Consider the following 17,139-nt stretch of genomic DNA (forward strand, 5'->3'; position numbering starts at 1 on the left):
CTGTCTTTTCCACATAAACCTTAATTCCCCTGCTACGCAAACATTGATATTTAATGAGGTAGCCTCTACTGCATCTCTGGGCAGAGAATTCTACAGATTCACTACTATCTAGGAAAAGCAGTTCCTTGTCATCTCTGTTCTAAATCCATTCCCCTGAATCTGGAGAACCTATCCCATGGTTCTAGATTCACCAATCAGTGGAAACAACTTTCCTGCCTCTATCTTATCGATCCCTTTCATAGTTTTATATGAGATCCCCTCTCATTCTTCTGAATTGCAGCAAGTCTCAGGCGACTCAATCTCGCCTCACAGGTTAACCCCTTCATCTCCAGAATCAGCCATTGTACATTGCACCCAATGTACACTTGGTGATGAAATTCGTGGAGGATTGCTCCATGAGCCAGCAGATGGCTGTGCAAGCCACGACAATGGATATACTTAAAGTGGAGGATGATAGGTTCTTGATTGGTCAGGGCTTCAAAGTTTGTGGAGGGTAAGGAGAGAGAAAGGGGTTGAGAGGGAAAATAAATCAGCCAAGATCAATGGCAGAACAGACTTGATGGTCTGAATGGCGTAATTCTGCTCCTATGCCTCCTGGTCTAAGTTAAGTGCACAGCTTGATTTTAAAGTTTTAAAGATTAGCTTTTTTTTGTGTACTTCGAAACATCGGAAAGTATAGGGAAATGTGAGATGCATGAAATCCAGTGATGGAAAAAGAGCTGGCAATTCAGATCTTCAAACCTGAACTGCCTTCTGCCTCTCAGGAACTCGAAGGGAAGATTTGCTGCACTATTTTTGATCAGAAAAAGTTCCTCTCCAATGTAAGTGTTAGAGCAACCGAACAGAAATCAGATCCAGCACATTATCCTCCGCAACTTCCGCCACCTTCGACAGGACCCCACCACTAAGCACATCTTTCCCTCTCCACCCCTCTCCGCTTTCCGCAGGGATCGATCCCTCCGCGACTCACTTATCCGCATGTCCATCCCCACGGATCTCCCACCCGGCATTTATCCCTGTAAGTGTAAGTGCTACACCTGTCCCTACACCTCCTCTTTTGCCACCATTCAGGGCCCCAAACAGTCCTTCCAGGTGAGGCAACACTTCACTTGAGAATCTGTTGGGGTCATCTATTGCATCCGGTGCTCCCGCTGTGGCCTCCTCTACATCGGTGAAACCTGACGCAGATTGGGGGACCGCTTCGTCAAGCACCTCTGCTCTGTCCGCCGCAAGAGACAGGATCTGCCGGTTGCCACCCACTTCAATTCTGCTTCCCATTCCCATTCAGATATGTCCATACATGGCCTCCTCTACTGCCATGATGAGGCTAAACTCAGGTTGGAGGAGCAACACCTCATATACCGTCTAGGTAGTCTCCAGCCCCTTGGTATGAACATATAATTCTCCAACTTCCAGTAATTCCCTCCCCCTCCCTTCCTCTATCCCTATTTTGCATCACCTCCTTCATAGTTCCGCCTCCTTCTACTACTGCGCATTGTTCTCCTGCCAATCACCTCCCCGCTTCCCCTCCCCCACCCCTTTGTCTTTCAAATTACTGTTTTTTTCAACTACCAGCATTCTTCAAACCCTCCCCAAAGTTCTTCCTTCAGTCCTGATGAAGGGTTTCGACCCAAAACGTCGACTAATCTTTTCAACTGATGCTGACTGGCCTGCTGAGTTCCTCCAGCTCATTGTGAGTGTTCCTTTGACAACAGCATCTGCAGATTATTTTGTGTAACCGAACAGAAATTCCTTACAAATAGAATTTAGGAAAAGAGAAGGGAGCTCAGAAAGGTTTTGGACATAGTCCAGATCAGGGATTTTCTCATGAACTCTGTACAGAAGAAGCTGTTGAGCTTGACTGTAGCCTCTGGCTATCCAGTCCATTCTCAGGGCAGAGCCACACTGTGCCAGATACACCAGGGACCCTGCAGATGCAGGAAATCTGGAGTATAGTGTATTCAATATTTCAGTCATATTTGAGTACTCTTGTAAATATATTGTCTGAGAAAGTATTCTTTATTTGCTTAAGTAAATCAATATGGGTTATATAGATAGATAGACAATATCTATCTATATAACAGTATCACAGTAGCATTACAAGTCCACAGATATAATTATAGATACAAAAGAAAAGTAAGAAAGAATAAAAAATAAGTTACCTCAAACAGTCTAACAGGAGGGCATCATCACCTCCCCGGCTATACGTTGACTCATTATAGAGCCTAATGGCCGAGGGTAAGAATGATCTCATTTAGCGCTCTTTGGAGCAGTGCAGTTGTTTTAGTTTATTACTAAAAATGCTCCTCTGGTGAGCCAAGGTGGCAAGCAGAGGGTGAGAAACATTGTCTAGAATGGCCAGGATTTTCTGTAGGGTCCTTTGTTCTACCAGGGCCTCCAGTGTGTCCTGTTTGACTCCTGTAACAGAGCCAGCCTTTCTAACCAGTTTATTGAGCCTGTTGGTATCGCTCATGTTGATGCCACTGCCCCAGCACACCACCGCATAGAAGACTGTACTGGCATCAACAGACTGGTAGAACATGTGAAGGAGAGGCCTGCGTACTTTAAAGGACCTCAGGAAGCAGAGGTGACTCTGGTCCTTCTTGTACACAGCCTCAGTGTCGGTGTTCCACTCAAATCTGAGGTGCACCAGGTGCACCCCAAGATATTTGTAGGTCCTCACCACATCCACGTCCTTACCATCAATAGTAATGGAGCAGTGCACATTTGGTCTTCCTACAGCCCATTTTTACATTTTTACGTATGTAAACATAAGTGAATTTCATACATCATGATGCTACCACGTAATGTATATATGGATTTCAGCAAGGCATTTGATAAGGTACCCCACGCAAGGCTTATTGAGAAAGTAAGGTGGCATGGGATCCAAGGGGACATTGCTTTGTGGATCCAGAATTGGCTTGCTTACAGAAGGCAAAGAGTGGTTGTAGACAGGTCATATTCTGCATGGAGGTTAGTGACCAGTGGTGTGCCTCAGGGATCTGTTCTGGGACCTCTACTCTTTGTGATTTTTATAAATGACCTGGATGAGGAAGTGGAGGATGGGTTAGTAAATTTTCTGATGACTCAAAGGTTGGGGGTGTTGTGGATAGTGTGGAGGGCTGTCAGAGGTTACAACAGGACATTGATAGGATGCAAAACTGGGCTGAGAAGTGGCAGATGGAGTTCAACCCAGATAAGTGTGAGATGGTTCATTTTGGTAGGTCAAATATGATCGCATAATATAGCAATAATGGTAAGACTCTTGGCAGTGCGGAGGATCAGAGGGATCTTGGGGTCCTAGTCCATAGGACACTCAAAGCCGCTGCGCTGGTTGACTCTGTGGTTAAGAAGGCATACGGTGCATTGCCCTTCATCAACCGTGGGATTGAGTTTAAGAGCCGAGAGGTAATGTTGCAGCTATGTGGAACCCTGGTCAGACCCCACTTTGAGTACTGTGCTCACTTCTGGTTGCCTCACTGCAGGAAGGAGGTGGAAACCATAGAAAGGGTGCAGAAGAGATTTACAAGGATGTTGCCTGGATTGGGGATCATGCCTTATGAGGATAGGTTGAGTGAACACGGCCTTTTCTCCTTGGAGCGACGGAGGATGAGAGATGACGTTGATAGAGGTGTACAAGATAATGAGAGGCATTGATCGTGTGGATAGTCAGAGGCTTTTCCCCAGGGCTGAAATGGCTAGAATGACAGGGCATAGTTTTAAGGTGCTTGGGCGTAGGTACAGAGGAGATGTCAGGGGTGAGTTTTTCATGCAGACAGTGGTGAATGCGTGGAATGGGTTGCTGGTGACGGTGATCGAGGCAGATACAATAGGGTCTTTTAAGGGACTACTGGACAGGTATATGGAGCTTAGAAAAATAGAGGACTATGAGTAACCCTAGGTAATTTCTAAAGTAAGTACATGTTCAGCACAACATTGTGGGCCGAAGGGCCTGTACTGTGCTGTAGGCTTCTCCGTGGATTGTCACCATGTCATGGTGGAGAAGCTTGTGTGGTCCCGTGATCCCGAGAGCGATGCCGTCTGGAGCTATGCTCCTGGTAGGGTCGCCCATGGCGATAAGGTCGAGGGTGAGGTCCCTGACAAAGAAAAATCCAACCAAGACCTCAACGGTGAAACAGACGGATGAAGTTACTTCGAACTCAACAGCGGTGAAGGCGGATGAAGGCTGCAACAAATCCATCAGCTCCAATCGTCGTGGTTTCCATGCCATTGGAATCAGTGGGTCGATTTGTGAAGCATCGTGTGCTTTTTGGAGTGCAACATCAAATACATGTTAAACAAATACACGAACAGGCATCTTCGCTCTGTGGGCCACTTCTTCAGAACATAGACCATCCTCGACCTCGAGGGATACCCACGACAACTATGCTGTAGGTTTTCTGTGTTTCTATGTTTCTTATACATGCGTGGGTCACTTAAAGTAAAGATGAAGTTAGTCTCGCATCCCCGGCTCTCCTGTTTTCCTTTCATTTTTTAAAAATGTTTTTGAGTTACAAAACATAAGACAGAGTAACACATACAAAATGCTGGAGGAACTCAGCAGGTCCTGTGGTGAGGGAGTCTAATACCAGAGGACACAGCCTCAGAATAGAGGGGCATCCATTTAGAACACAGATGAGGAGGAATTTCTTTAGCCAGAGAACGGTGAGTCTGTGGAATTTCATTGCCACAGGCGGCTGTGGAGGCTAAGTCATTATTTTTAAAGCAGAGGTTGATAGATTCTCAATTAGTAAAGGCATGAAGGGACACAGGGAGAAGGCAGGAGGTTGGGGCTGAGAGGGAAATTGGATCAGCCTTGATGAAATGGCAGAGCAGACTCAATGGGCGAGATGGCCTAATTCTGCTCCTATACCTTATGGTCTTCTGGTCAGGCAGTAGCTATGGAGGGGAATAAACAGTCAATGTTACAGGCCAAGACCCTTCAACAGGACTGGAAAGGAAGGGGAAGAAAGCAATTCTGCTCTCAGCCCCAAACTTCGACTGTTTTATTTCTTTCCATAGACGCCACCTGACCTGCTGAGTTCTTCCAGCATTTTGTTTGTGTTGCTATGCGTTGGCTGCCCTGATTAAATCTGACAGGGAAGAAGATGTCTCAGGACTACAGGAGACTGGGACAGCCCTGGGAGGCAGAGGAAGAAATTAAGTAGGTGGTTATGAGTCAGCAGCTTCAGTGGAAACAGGAACAACAAGTAGCAGGCCTGGTGAATGTCTGGTTCACTAACATCTGCTCCACACCTTCGCACACCACTCTCTCTCAGTTCTTAAATTCACTGTCTAGATTAGAGCGCAAAATCATATTGTTGGCTGCTGGAATGTCGGAGGCTGATGGGAGAACTGACATTAGCTTATAAAATTGTGAGAGTCTGAATCTTCCCTCCAGGGTAGAAATATTGAATACAAGAGGCATAGCTTTGAGGTGAGAAGGGGACAAGTTATTACAGAGAATGTGGTGGGTACCTGGAATGCACTGCCAGGGGTGTTGGTGCAAGTAGATACGATAATGCTTTTCAAGCTGATTTTAGATGATCCCATGAATATACCGGAGGGATATTTATTTATTTACTGGGAGACAGTGTGGAATAGGCCTTTCAGCCCTTCAAGCTGTGCTGCCCAGCAACCCACCGATTTTGTGCAACTTTATAGAACTGTGGTTAGGCCACATCTGGAGTATTGTACACAGTTCTGGCCACCTAACTGTAGGAAGGATGTTGAGCCTTTGGAGAGAGTGCAGGCGAGGTTTACCAAGATACTGCCTGGTTCAGAGGGCATGTGCTTTCATGACAGGCTGGATAAACTTGGGCTGTTTTCGATGTGTCAGAGGCTGAAGGATTTGATAGAGTTTTATAACATTATGAGAGGCAGAGATAGAGTAGACAGGGAGTATCTTTCTCCAAGGGTGGAAGAAGGGCATGCATTGAAGGTGAGAAGGGCGTTCATTCAAAGGGGGTGTGAGGGGTTAGTTTTTGACTCAGAGTGGGGGATGCCTGGAATGTGCTGCCTGGCAAATACATTCCAGGTTTTTAAGAGATGTTTAGATCGGCATATGAATATGATGAAGATGGAGGGATATGGACATTGTGTAGGTAGGAGCCATTGGCTTTTGGAGGCTTTCTTGATTTACTTTTTAGTTGGTTTGGCAAAACACTGTGGGCCCAATGGCCCAATGGCCTGCAACTGTGCTGTACTGTTCTATTATCTATGTTTAACCCTGGCCTAATCACTTTTCAATTTACCCACTAACCGGTACATCTTTGGAGAATGGGAGGGAACCTCACTACCCGGAGAAAACACATGGGGAGGACATACAGACTCCTGACAGATGACATCGGAACTGAACTCTGACCTCTGACATGCTGAACTGTAATGGCGTTGGTGCTAAGCGCTATGCTGCCCGTGTGCTGGTAGAAGGGATTAGTTTATCTTGACAACATGCCTGGCACAGACAGAAACAAAATCCAAATCGCTGAAGTATAACAGGAACTTTGTCTTGTATCAATGAACTTTCCTTTGGACTTCCTGTTCTCTCGTCTGGTTTGAGAAGACCACACTAGGTGTTAGGCTTCTTCTCTCTATTGTCTCTGGACACTCCTCCACTTTCCCAGACCACACACCCTCCCTGCCCCCAAACTTTTCTCCCTCTACCCCACCCACCCCTCCAGTGAGTGCTTGTCTTCCAAAGCCTCCAACCTTGGAGTATCCTGCCTCCATGGAGATGACCACCCTCCCCCACCCTGACTGTAAATGCAGGTCAGGGTAAGAGACAGCTGGAGAGACTATATCAAGGCAAGGCTGCTGGTCCGGACGGTATCAGCCCCAGGGTACGGAGAAAGCCTGTGTGAGCCAGCTGTCTGGTATTTTGCAGCACCTTTACAATCTGAGTCTGAGTCAGGAAAAGATATCGGTGCTATGGAAGACTTCCTGCACCCAAGAAGGTGACTCCATCTGAACTTAATGACTATAGACCAATTGCCCTCACATCTCATGTGATGAAGGTGTTGGAGAGGCTGGTCCTGATTTACCTTGGACCGTAGATGAGATCTTCATTGGACCCTCTACAGTTTGCCCACCAACTTCATGTGGGAGTGGATGATGCCGTCATATTTTGTGAGATTCATATTTTTTGATCTCTCTAGTGCCTTCAATACAATCCAGCCATTTCTTCTGATTGAGAAACTGCAAAGGATGGGCATAGACAAATCCACTGTCTTCTGGATTACTGACTACCTGACAGATAGACCCCAGTTTGTGTGGCTGGGTAGTTCTCTGTCTGAGATGGTGGTGAGTGGCACTGGAGCACCACAAGGGACTGTCCTATCTCTGGTTCTGTTCACACCGTACATCTCAGATGTTCAGTACACCTCTGAGTCTTGCCACTTGCAGAAGTTCTCCGATGACTCTGCGGTGGTTGGGTGTATCTGAGGTGGGCAGGAGTCAGAGTACAGAGGATTGGTGGACAAGTTTGTGGAGTGGTGCGGGTGGAATCACCTGCTCCTGAATGTGGCCAAAACCAGGGAGATGGTGATTGATTTTAGGAGGAAGAGGATTGCGACGAGTCCTGTATATATTCTAGGAGAAGAGGTTGTGGTGATAGAGAAGTACAAATACTTGGGTGTTCACCTCGACAACAGACTTGACTGGAAAACCAACACCCTGGCTGTTTACAAGAAGGGAATGAACAGACTCTATTTTTATGAAAGCTGAGATCCTTCAGTGCATGCAGCAGGATGTTGGAGATTTTTTACCAGTCTGTTGTAGTGAGTGCAATCTTCTTTGCTGCTCTATGCTGGGGGAGCAGCATCTGTGTTGGTGATGCAAAAAGTCTAAAGAAATACATCAAAGAGGCTGGATCTGTCCTTGACTACAATCCAGACTCTTTTGAGTTGGTGGTGGAGAGGAGGTCACAAAGCAAACTGTTATCCATTATGGACAATCTGGCACATCCTCTTGACCTACTGAATAAGCAGTGGAGCACCCTTTCAAACACAATCATTCAGCTCTGCTATCACCAGGATCATTACAGAAAATCTTTCCTACCAAATGCAAGAAGCAGATACAACAGTTCATCTCTGTGCGACAGGAGAACAAACATCATAGTACAATAGTCTCTACTTTATTATTTCGTACATTATGATTGCATATTGGTAAATTATTATTGTGTATATTATTCTGTACTTTATTACGAGTTAATATTATTATTTATTATTATTGCTAATTGTGTGTTTTTAAATGTTGTTGCTGTAATGAAATAATTTACCACTCCGGATCAATAAAGTACTTATTATTATTATTATTATGATTATTGCCTTACCTTGTCTTACCATGTAACGATTTGATCTGTGTGAACAGTTTTCAAGACAAGCTTTTCACTCTATCTCAGTACATGTGACAATAATAAACCAGTTTATCAATACCAATACACTTCCTGCCCCTGCAAAGCAGTGGAGGTCACAGGTTGGTAAAGTCACATCCTCGCTGGGGTGCTCACAGACAGCAGAGCTGGTGCACTTGGGAGACTGGTTGTGCTTCTTGGAGTGGGATCAATCAAGAAAAGCCAGGACGTAATGATGAGGCCCTATAAGGCATTGGTCAGACCACGTTGAGAGTATTGTGAGCAGTTTTGGGTCTCGTATCTGAGAAAGAATATGCTGGCAATGGAGGAGGTTCATGAAAATGATCCCGAGAGTGATAGGGTTAAAGCTTGGGGAGTATTTGTTGGCTCTGGGCTCATACTTGGTCGAGTTTAGAAAATGAGGGGTGATCTATAGAACATTGAAAGGTTTAGATGAAGTGTATGTGTAGATGATGTATCCAATAGTGAGAGAGTCTAGGACCAAAGGGCACAGCTTCAGAATAGAAGGATTTCCCTTCAGAACAGAGATGAGTAATTTACTCAACCAGAGGGTGGTGAATCTGTGGAATTCATTGCCACAGACCTGTATGGAGACCAATTCATTGGGTATATGTAAAGCAGAGGTTGATTGGTTCTTGATTAGTAAAGGCACCAAAGATTGTATGGAGAAGGCAGGAGAATGGGGTTAAGCGGGACAAAGAATCAGCTATGATCAAATGGTGGAGCAGACTTGATGGGCTGAATGGCCTAATTCTGCTCCTGTTTTATGGACTTAAGTACTGAGAGACAGCAGACACTTCCTGTAGCACACGCCCACGACACCCCCCCCCACCCCCACCGTTCCCCGTCAGCGAGGCTTACTGCGTTTGTCACACTCCGCCGGCTGGCAGGACTTGGTCTGAATCGAGGGGCCTTCACACCGGCTGCTGGTGGGATCACAGGACCTTCCCCGCTGCTGCGTTCCGGTGCCACAGGACACTGAGCACTCTGTCCACTCTGACCATGGCGACCAGCCATTCGCACTGTCCTTGACTGGAGGCAGAACAGGAACCACTCAACACCAGCACACGTACAATCCCCCACCCCACCCCGCCCCAGCAGAGGTCAAGATCGCAGTGCCCGTCACCACCCCAGCTGAACAGAGTAACTAAGAAGAGACAAATCAGGAGGCTGGGGTGGTTTGTTTTGGGATTAAAGGCCGCAGGCAGCGTGGTGGTGTTGTGATTAGTGTAACACTATTACAGCACCAGTGACTCGTGTTCACTTACTGCCGCTGTCTGTAAGGAAATCGCACATTCTCCCTGTGACCATGTGGGTCTCCGCAGGGGTTCAAGGCCTGGCTCAGCTCATTTGGATTTCAGCCCCAAGTTATAAAATAACACACTTACACTGAGTGGCCACTTCATTCAGTACACCTGTACACCTGCTCGTTAATGCAAATATCTAATCAGCCAATCATGTGGCAGCAACTCGATGCTTAAAAGCATGTGGGCATGGCCAAGAGGGTCAGATGTTGTTCAGAACAAACATCACAATGGGGAAGAAATGTATTCTATGTGACTTCGGATGTGTTATGATTGCTGGTGCCAGACAGGGTGGTTTGAGTATCTCAGAAACCGCTGACCTCCTGAGATTTTCACACACAACAACCTCAAGAGTTTACAGAGAATGGTGTGAGAAACAAAAAAAAAAAAATCCAATGTGTGGTAGTTCTGTGGGTGAAAATGCCTTGTTAATGAGAGAGGTCAGAGGAGAATATCAGACTGGTTCAAGCTGACAGGGAAGCGACAGTAACTCAAATAACCATACATTACAACAGTGGTGTTCAGAAGAGCATCTCTAAACACACAACATGCCAAACCTTGAAGTGGATGGACTACAACAGCAGAAGACTGTACCAGGTTACACTCCTGTACCTAATAAATGGCCACTGAGTGGTATACAAGACAGTGAAGAGAGCGATATAAAAAAACATGTAAAAACAAGACCTTGGTGCAAATAAACAATGCTGTTTGAATGTGACGTAGTTTTCTGCATCTTCTCTCTTCCCAGATGCCTACCACCCTCTGGGTAAAAAACCTCTTCCTGATCTCCCACTTAACCCTTTTATTAACTATTTAAAATTGATATTGTTCTGCTGAGGAAATGCGGAGAGGGCATGAATACTTAATGGCAAGTAAAACCAAAGCAAGTCCAATCATGTAAGGAGTAAGAAAGTAACTTATCTGAGAAAAGATGTGCTGGCATTGGGAAAAGTCCAGAGGAGATTCACAAAAAAATCACAGTGTGTACAAAGAATGGTACGAAAAACAACAAAAAAAAAATCCAGTGAGCAGCAGTTCTGTGGGCGAATGTGCCTTGTTAATGAGAAAGGTCAGAGGAGAATGGCCAGACCGGTTCAAGCTGACAGGAAGGTGACAGTAACTCAAATAGCCATGTGTTTGAAGAATGCTGTGCAGAAGAGCATCTCTGAATTCAGAACAAATTAAACATTGAAGTGGATGGACGACAGCAGCAGAAGACCACGAATGTACACTCAATAGCCACTTTATTAGGTACAGGAGCCCCATTGCCTCAATCAGACTGGCTATCTTGACATCTACCCATTCTCTCCTCACTCTCTGATAGGCTGTCTTTGGCACCCACCCACTCTCTCCTCACTCTCTGATAGGCTGTCCTTGACACCCACCCACCCTCTCCTCACTCTCTGATAGGTTGTTCTTGACACCCACCAACTCTCTCCTCACTCTCTGATAGGCTGTCCTTGACACCCACCCACTCTCTCCTCACTCTTTGATAGGATGTTTGTTCCCTTCAGACCTTGCCAACCATCAAGCGTCTGGTCACACTAATCCCATTTTATTCTTCCTGCCTTCTCATCAACTCTCCCACAGATTCTATTTTCGTGCTGGAGACAATCAAATCGTAGTGGCCAATTAACTTGTAGGCCAACATATGAGCCCTCTGGTGGCGTAGTGGCATCAGCGCTGGACTTTGGAGCGAAGGCTCCCGAGTTCGATTCTAGCCGGCTCCCTGGCACGCTTTTCATCCGTGCTGGATTGAGCGTCGAGCTAGCAACTCGACCTTGTAAAGAAGAAATTGCCTGCTACAGAAACATCAACAAAAAGTTGATGGCCTATTCTCCCTGTGAGTTTAAAAAGGCAATTTCCTTTTTTTTTCAATGTATGTCCAGGATTGAGGGATGCAACATGAGCACCTGGAGGTGCAAACTCTGCACAAACAGCACGAGAGGACAGGACTGAAGCTAGGTCTCTGGGGTTGTAAGTCAAATAGCTGTAACACTATGTCCCCCAACCCCTTTACCACCCCCAGGGCTGATATTGATGGATATTTGGATCCAGGGATTGAGGGACTTGGGATGTGGCAGAAGAGTTTAGTTGGGTGGAAGACCAGTAGGAATTGTGCTGAATGGAAGAACGGGACTCAAGGCTCACCCTCCCTTTCATTCCACACTTCCTCCTTCCACAGAAGCTGTCTATAGCCATCCCGGTTCTGCCAGTGATTTTGGTTTAATTTAAATTATTTTATTTAGAGATACAGCACCTTTGACACCCTCACAAATCAAGAATCTAGCAACCTCCACGTTGAAGATACCCAATGACTGGGCTCCCACACCTGTCTGTGACAATGAATTCCACAGGTTCACCACTATCTGGCTGAAGAAATTCCTCCTCATCTCTGTTCTCAAGGGACATCCTTCTTTCCTGAGGCTGTGCCCTCTGGTCCTGGACTCTCCCGCTATAGGAAACATCCTCTCCACATTCACTCGTTTGAGACCTTTCAATACTCAATAAGTTTTAGTGGGATGCCCCTGCCACCAACCTCCACACCCCACCAACACACATTCTTCTGAACTCTGGTGAATACAGGTCCAGAGCCATCAAACACGCCCCACGCATTAACCCTTTGATTCTCAGGATCGTTCTCAGGAACCTCCTTTGAACCTTCTCCAAAGCCAGCACATCATTCTTTAGACATGAGGCCCAAAACTGCTCACAATACTCCAAATGTGGTCTGAGCAATGCCTTATAAAGCCTCAACATTGCAACCTTGCTTGTTTGACTCTGAATCTTGGCCCACTCTGTAGGGAATGGTTCCAAACAGCCCTGGCAACCCACCTCAAACACTTCACCTCGTAACACAAAACCCTCAGAAGTCCTGTAACATTCCCAATAGACCTGCATGGACCTCAGCACCTTATCTCCCTGTGATCTGTTAATAACACAGTGTAAATAAATCCCAGAGATAACTTCTGCTTGGACAGCCAGAATCTAATCAAAAAAAGGAGGGAATAGCACTTCTTAAATTGCATTTTTGGACAAGAATCTGCAAAGGAGTATAAAACCAGAGCCAAAATCCCCAGGAATATCTCAGCGCCCAGAGCAGATGGGAATTTCCAAGTGGAGTAGACAGAAATCTCAGGCAAAGAACATAATGGGAACCTTGAAATATCGAACATAAGGTCATCAGAGGAGGTAGGAGAGATTTCTGAAACCTCAGGGAAAAAGGGTTCGGCAATCTCAGATGAGAGAGGTTATGGAAATACCTGAGGATGGTGATGGGGTAAGCAGTAGAAAACTCAGGGGAAAGAGAGAGATAGGAATCCCAGGGAAGTGGGTATGGGAAATCTGAGGAGAAGGTATAGGAATCTCTGCAATAGAGGGAAAAGCATCTCAGGGGAGAGGCTACAGGAATTTCAGGAGGGAGTATATAGGAACTTCAAGGGGGAGGCATGGGAATCCCAGGTGAGAGAGTATGGGAATCTGAGGGGAGAAAGTACAGGAATCTCTGGAAGAGAGGGTATGGGAATCTCAGAGGAAAGAGATGGAATTCCCAGGGCAGTGGGGATGAGAATCCCAGGCGAGAAACTACAGGAATTTCTGGGAGAGAAGCGATAGGAATCACTGGGAAAGAATGAACAGAAATCTCAGAGGAGAAACATTTACTGTTCAGCAGGATATCTGATATAATGCTGTCAGATGTGGAAAGGAGTTCAGCTGTTCCCATCATCCGTGACACTCACTAGATAGCCCATGGGACTGGAGTCCTCATGAGGCAGATTCCCCACGTGGAGCAGGTACCCTGCACTGAGCCATTCCCCATAAGGATCAGGTCACACACACAGAGGCTGTCCCCGCACAAAGCAGGTCTCCTCACTGAGCAGGTCCTCCACATGGAGCAGGTCCCCACATGGAGCAGATCCCCACACAGAGCAGGTCCCTCACATGGAGCAGGTCCCCACACGGAGCAGGTCCCCCACATGGTGCAGGTCCCTACACGGAGCAGGTCCCCCACATGGAGCAAGTCCCCACACGGAGCAGGTCCCCGCACAAAGCAGGTCTCCCACATGGAGCAGGTCCCCACACGGCGCAGGTCCCCACACAGAGCAGGTCCCCCACATGGAGCAGGTCCCCACATGAAGCAGGTCCCCACACAGAGCAGGTCCCCCACATGGAGCAGGTCCCCACATGAAGCAGGTCCCCACACAGAGCAGGTCCCCCACACAGAGCAGGTCCCCCACACAGAGCAGGTCCCCCACACGGAGCAGGTCACCACACGGAGTCACACGGAGCAAGTCCCCCACATGGAGCAGGTAACCCACACGGAGCAGGTCACCACACGGAGCAAGTCCCCCACATGGAGCAGGTCCCCCACATGGAGCAGACCCCGCATGGAGCAGGTCCCCACACAGAGCAGGTCCCCCACATAGAGCAGGTCCCCCACATAGAGCAGGTCCCCACACAGAGCAGGTCCCCCACACGGAGCAGGTCACCACACGGAGCAAGTCCCCCACATGGAGCAGGTCCCCCACACGGAGCTGGTCCCCGCACGGAGCAGGTCCTCCACATGGAGCAGGTCCCGCACACGGAGCAGGTCACCACATGGAATAGGTCCCCACATGGAGCAGGTCCCCACACAGAGCAGGTCCCCCACATAGAGCAGGTCCCCCACATGGAGCAGGTCACCACACGGAGCAAGTCCCCCACATGGAGCAGGTCCCGCACACGGAGCAGGTCCCCACATGGACCAGGTCCCCACACGGAGCAGGTCCCCACACGGAGCAGGTCACCACACAGAGCAGGTCCCCCACATGGAGCAGGTCCCCAGATGGAGCAGGTCCCCACACGGAGCAGGTCCTCCACATGGAGCAGGTCCCGCACACGGAGCAGGTCACCACATGGAATAGGTCCCCACATGGAGCAGGTCCCCACACGGAGCAGGTCCTCCACATGGAGCAGGTGCCGCACACGGAGCAGGTCACCACATGGAATAGGTCCCCACACGGAGCAGTTCCCCCACACGGAGCAGATCCCCCACACGGAGCAGGTCCCCACACAGAGCAGGTCCCCACACGGAGCAGGTCCCCCACATGGAGCAGGTCCCGCACACGGAGCAGGTCCCCACATGGACCAGGTCCCCACACGGAGCAGGTCCCCACACGGAGCAGGTCACCACACAGAGCAGGTCCCCCACATGGAGCAGGTCCCCCACATAGAGCAGGTCCCCCACATGGAGCAGGTCCCCCACATGGAGCAGGTCCCGCACACGGAGCAGGTCCCCACATGGACCAGGTCCCCACACGGAGCAGGTCCCCACACGGAGCAGGTCCCCACACGGAGCAGGTCACCACACAGAGCAGGTCCCCCACATGGAGCAGGTCCCCCACATAGAGCAGGTCCCCCACACGGAGCAGGTCCCCCACACGGAGCAGGTCACCACACGGAGCAGGTCCCCCACACGGAGCAGGTCCCCCACACGGAGCAGGTCACCACATGGAGTAGGTCCCCACATGGAGCAGGTCCCCACACGGAGCACGTCCCCCACACAGAGCAGATCCCCCACATGGAGCAGGTCCCCACATGGAGCTGGTCCCCACACAGAGCAGGTCCCGCACACGGAGCAGGTCAGCACATGGAGCACGTCCCCCCCACACGGAGCAGGTCCCGCACACGGAGCAGGTCACCACATGGAGCAGGTCCCCACATGGAGCAGGTCCCCACACGGAGCAGGTCCCCCACATGGAGCAGGTCCCCCCGCACACGGAGCAGGTCACCACTTGGAGCTGGTCCCCACATGGAGCAGGTCCCCACACGGAGCAGGTCCCCCACATGGAGCAGGTGTCCCACATGGAGCAGGTCCCCCCGCACACGGAGCAGGTCACCACATGGAGCAGGTCCCCACATGGAGCAGGTCCCCACACGGAGCAGGTCCCCCACATGGAGCAGGTGCCCCACATGGAGCAGGTCCCCCCCACATGGAGCAGGTCCCCCCCACACGGAGCAGGTCCCGCACACGGAGCAGGTCACCACATGGAGCAGGTCCCCACATGGAGCAGGTCCCCACACGGAGCAGGTCTCCCACACGGAGCAGGTCCCCCACACGGAGCAGGTCCCCACACGGAGCAGGTCCCCCACATGGAGCAGGTCCCCCACACAGAGCAGGTCCCGCACACGGAGCAGGTCACCACATGGAGCAGGTCCCCACATGGAGCAGGTCCCCCACACGGAGCAGGTCCCCATACGAAGCCAATCTCTTCACAGTGCCAGCCTCCATACATGAAGCCAGTCACACACATGGAACAGGTCACACACACACAGAGCTAGACACACGCAGCAGAAACACAATGGTACTTTCACCTGTGGTCTCTGCCCTCTCCCCACAAGGGTTTTCTGGTTCTGATCCCCACTGGGCAATGATGGAAACACGGTGTGCAGTTGTGAACTTCAGCACGAAACGCTGTAGGTGTACTCACGGAGACAGGAGGGGCAGCACTCGCCCTCGATGAAGGAGGGGCTGGCACACGACACAGGAGGGCAGGTGATTCGGCCACAGATGATACTGAAGTCCTGTATAAAACCAAACAGAACCATTATCTCACAAACAGGAATGACCAGGAAACATCCCAAACAGAACCATTATCTCTCACAAGGAATACCCGAGGTATGCCTCCAAACAGAACCACTACCTCCAGACAAGGAAATACATGCAAACTGGACAGAGAGACTCCCAGTGAGGCTATCCCAATGGGTGCAATATTTTCAGCTTCTCATTGCCATCAAAGGGGAGGGAGGATGGGAATCTTCGGGGAGAGGGGATGGGAAACTCAGAGGAGAGGGGATGGGAAATCAGGGGAGAGGGGATGGGAATCTTGGAGCCAGGGACATGGCAATCTCAGGAGGGATGAGTCAGAAATTCAGGAGAGAGGGTATGCAGATTTTGGGTGAAGAGATGCTACAGGAATCTCAGGGGAGAGGGGACCAGGTGTCTCGGGGGGGAGAGGATAAGGGAATCTCAGGGGTGAGAGGACAGGGATCTCAGGGGAGAGGAAGGAATTTTAAACAAGATCTGATGGGGGTAACCAGTTTTACACAGAGATTGGCCAATCTGGAAACCACCGCCAGAGGACCTGATGGAATCAGATATAGTTACCACCCTTAAGGGAAGTCTAGACAGGCACTTAAAAAGGCATATTGAAGGATACCAAACTAATACTGTCTCAGTACTTTTATATATGTGTTCTGTAGCACTTTTTTTATTCGCAGTTATTTTGTAAATAACACTATCCTTTGCATTTCTGGTCAGATGCTAAATGCATTTCATTGGCTTTGTATCTGTACTCGGCACAATGACAATAAAGTTGCATCTAATCTAATCTAATGCAGGCACAAGATTATTACTGATGAGAAAAAGGTTAGCAAGGATGTGACCGGCTGATAGGTTTAGTTCAGTACAACTCTGTGAGTCTA

At 48.9% G+C, this 17,139-nt stretch overlaps 1 protein-coding gene across 2 annotated transcripts in view; it reads right to left on the bottom strand.

The window, feature by feature from the left end:
- The window catches only part of LOC134350793 (thrombospondin-2-like), a 132,845-nt gene that overhangs the window by 39,147 nt on the left and 76,559 nt on the right, over nt 1-17,139 (bottom strand). For both annotated transcript variants that reach the window (XM_063056487.1, XM_063056488.1), the window contains exons 7-8: nt 16,146-16,239; nt 9,233-9,403 (exon numbers count right to left, since the gene is read on the bottom strand). In XM_063056487.1, the coding sequence (XP_062912557.1) occupies nt 9,233-9,403; nt 16,146-16,239 (265 nt within the window). The remainder of the gene's footprint in view (nt 1-9,232; nt 9,404-16,145; nt 16,240-17,139) is intronic.

This window comes from Mobula hypostoma, chromosome 8, assembly GCF_963921235.1.
Source record: "Mobula hypostoma chromosome 8, sMobHyp1.1, whole genome shotgun sequence".
In the NCBI taxonomy this organism is placed as follows: domain Eukaryota; kingdom Metazoa; phylum Chordata; class Chondrichthyes; order Myliobatiformes; family Myliobatidae; genus Mobula; species Mobula hypostoma.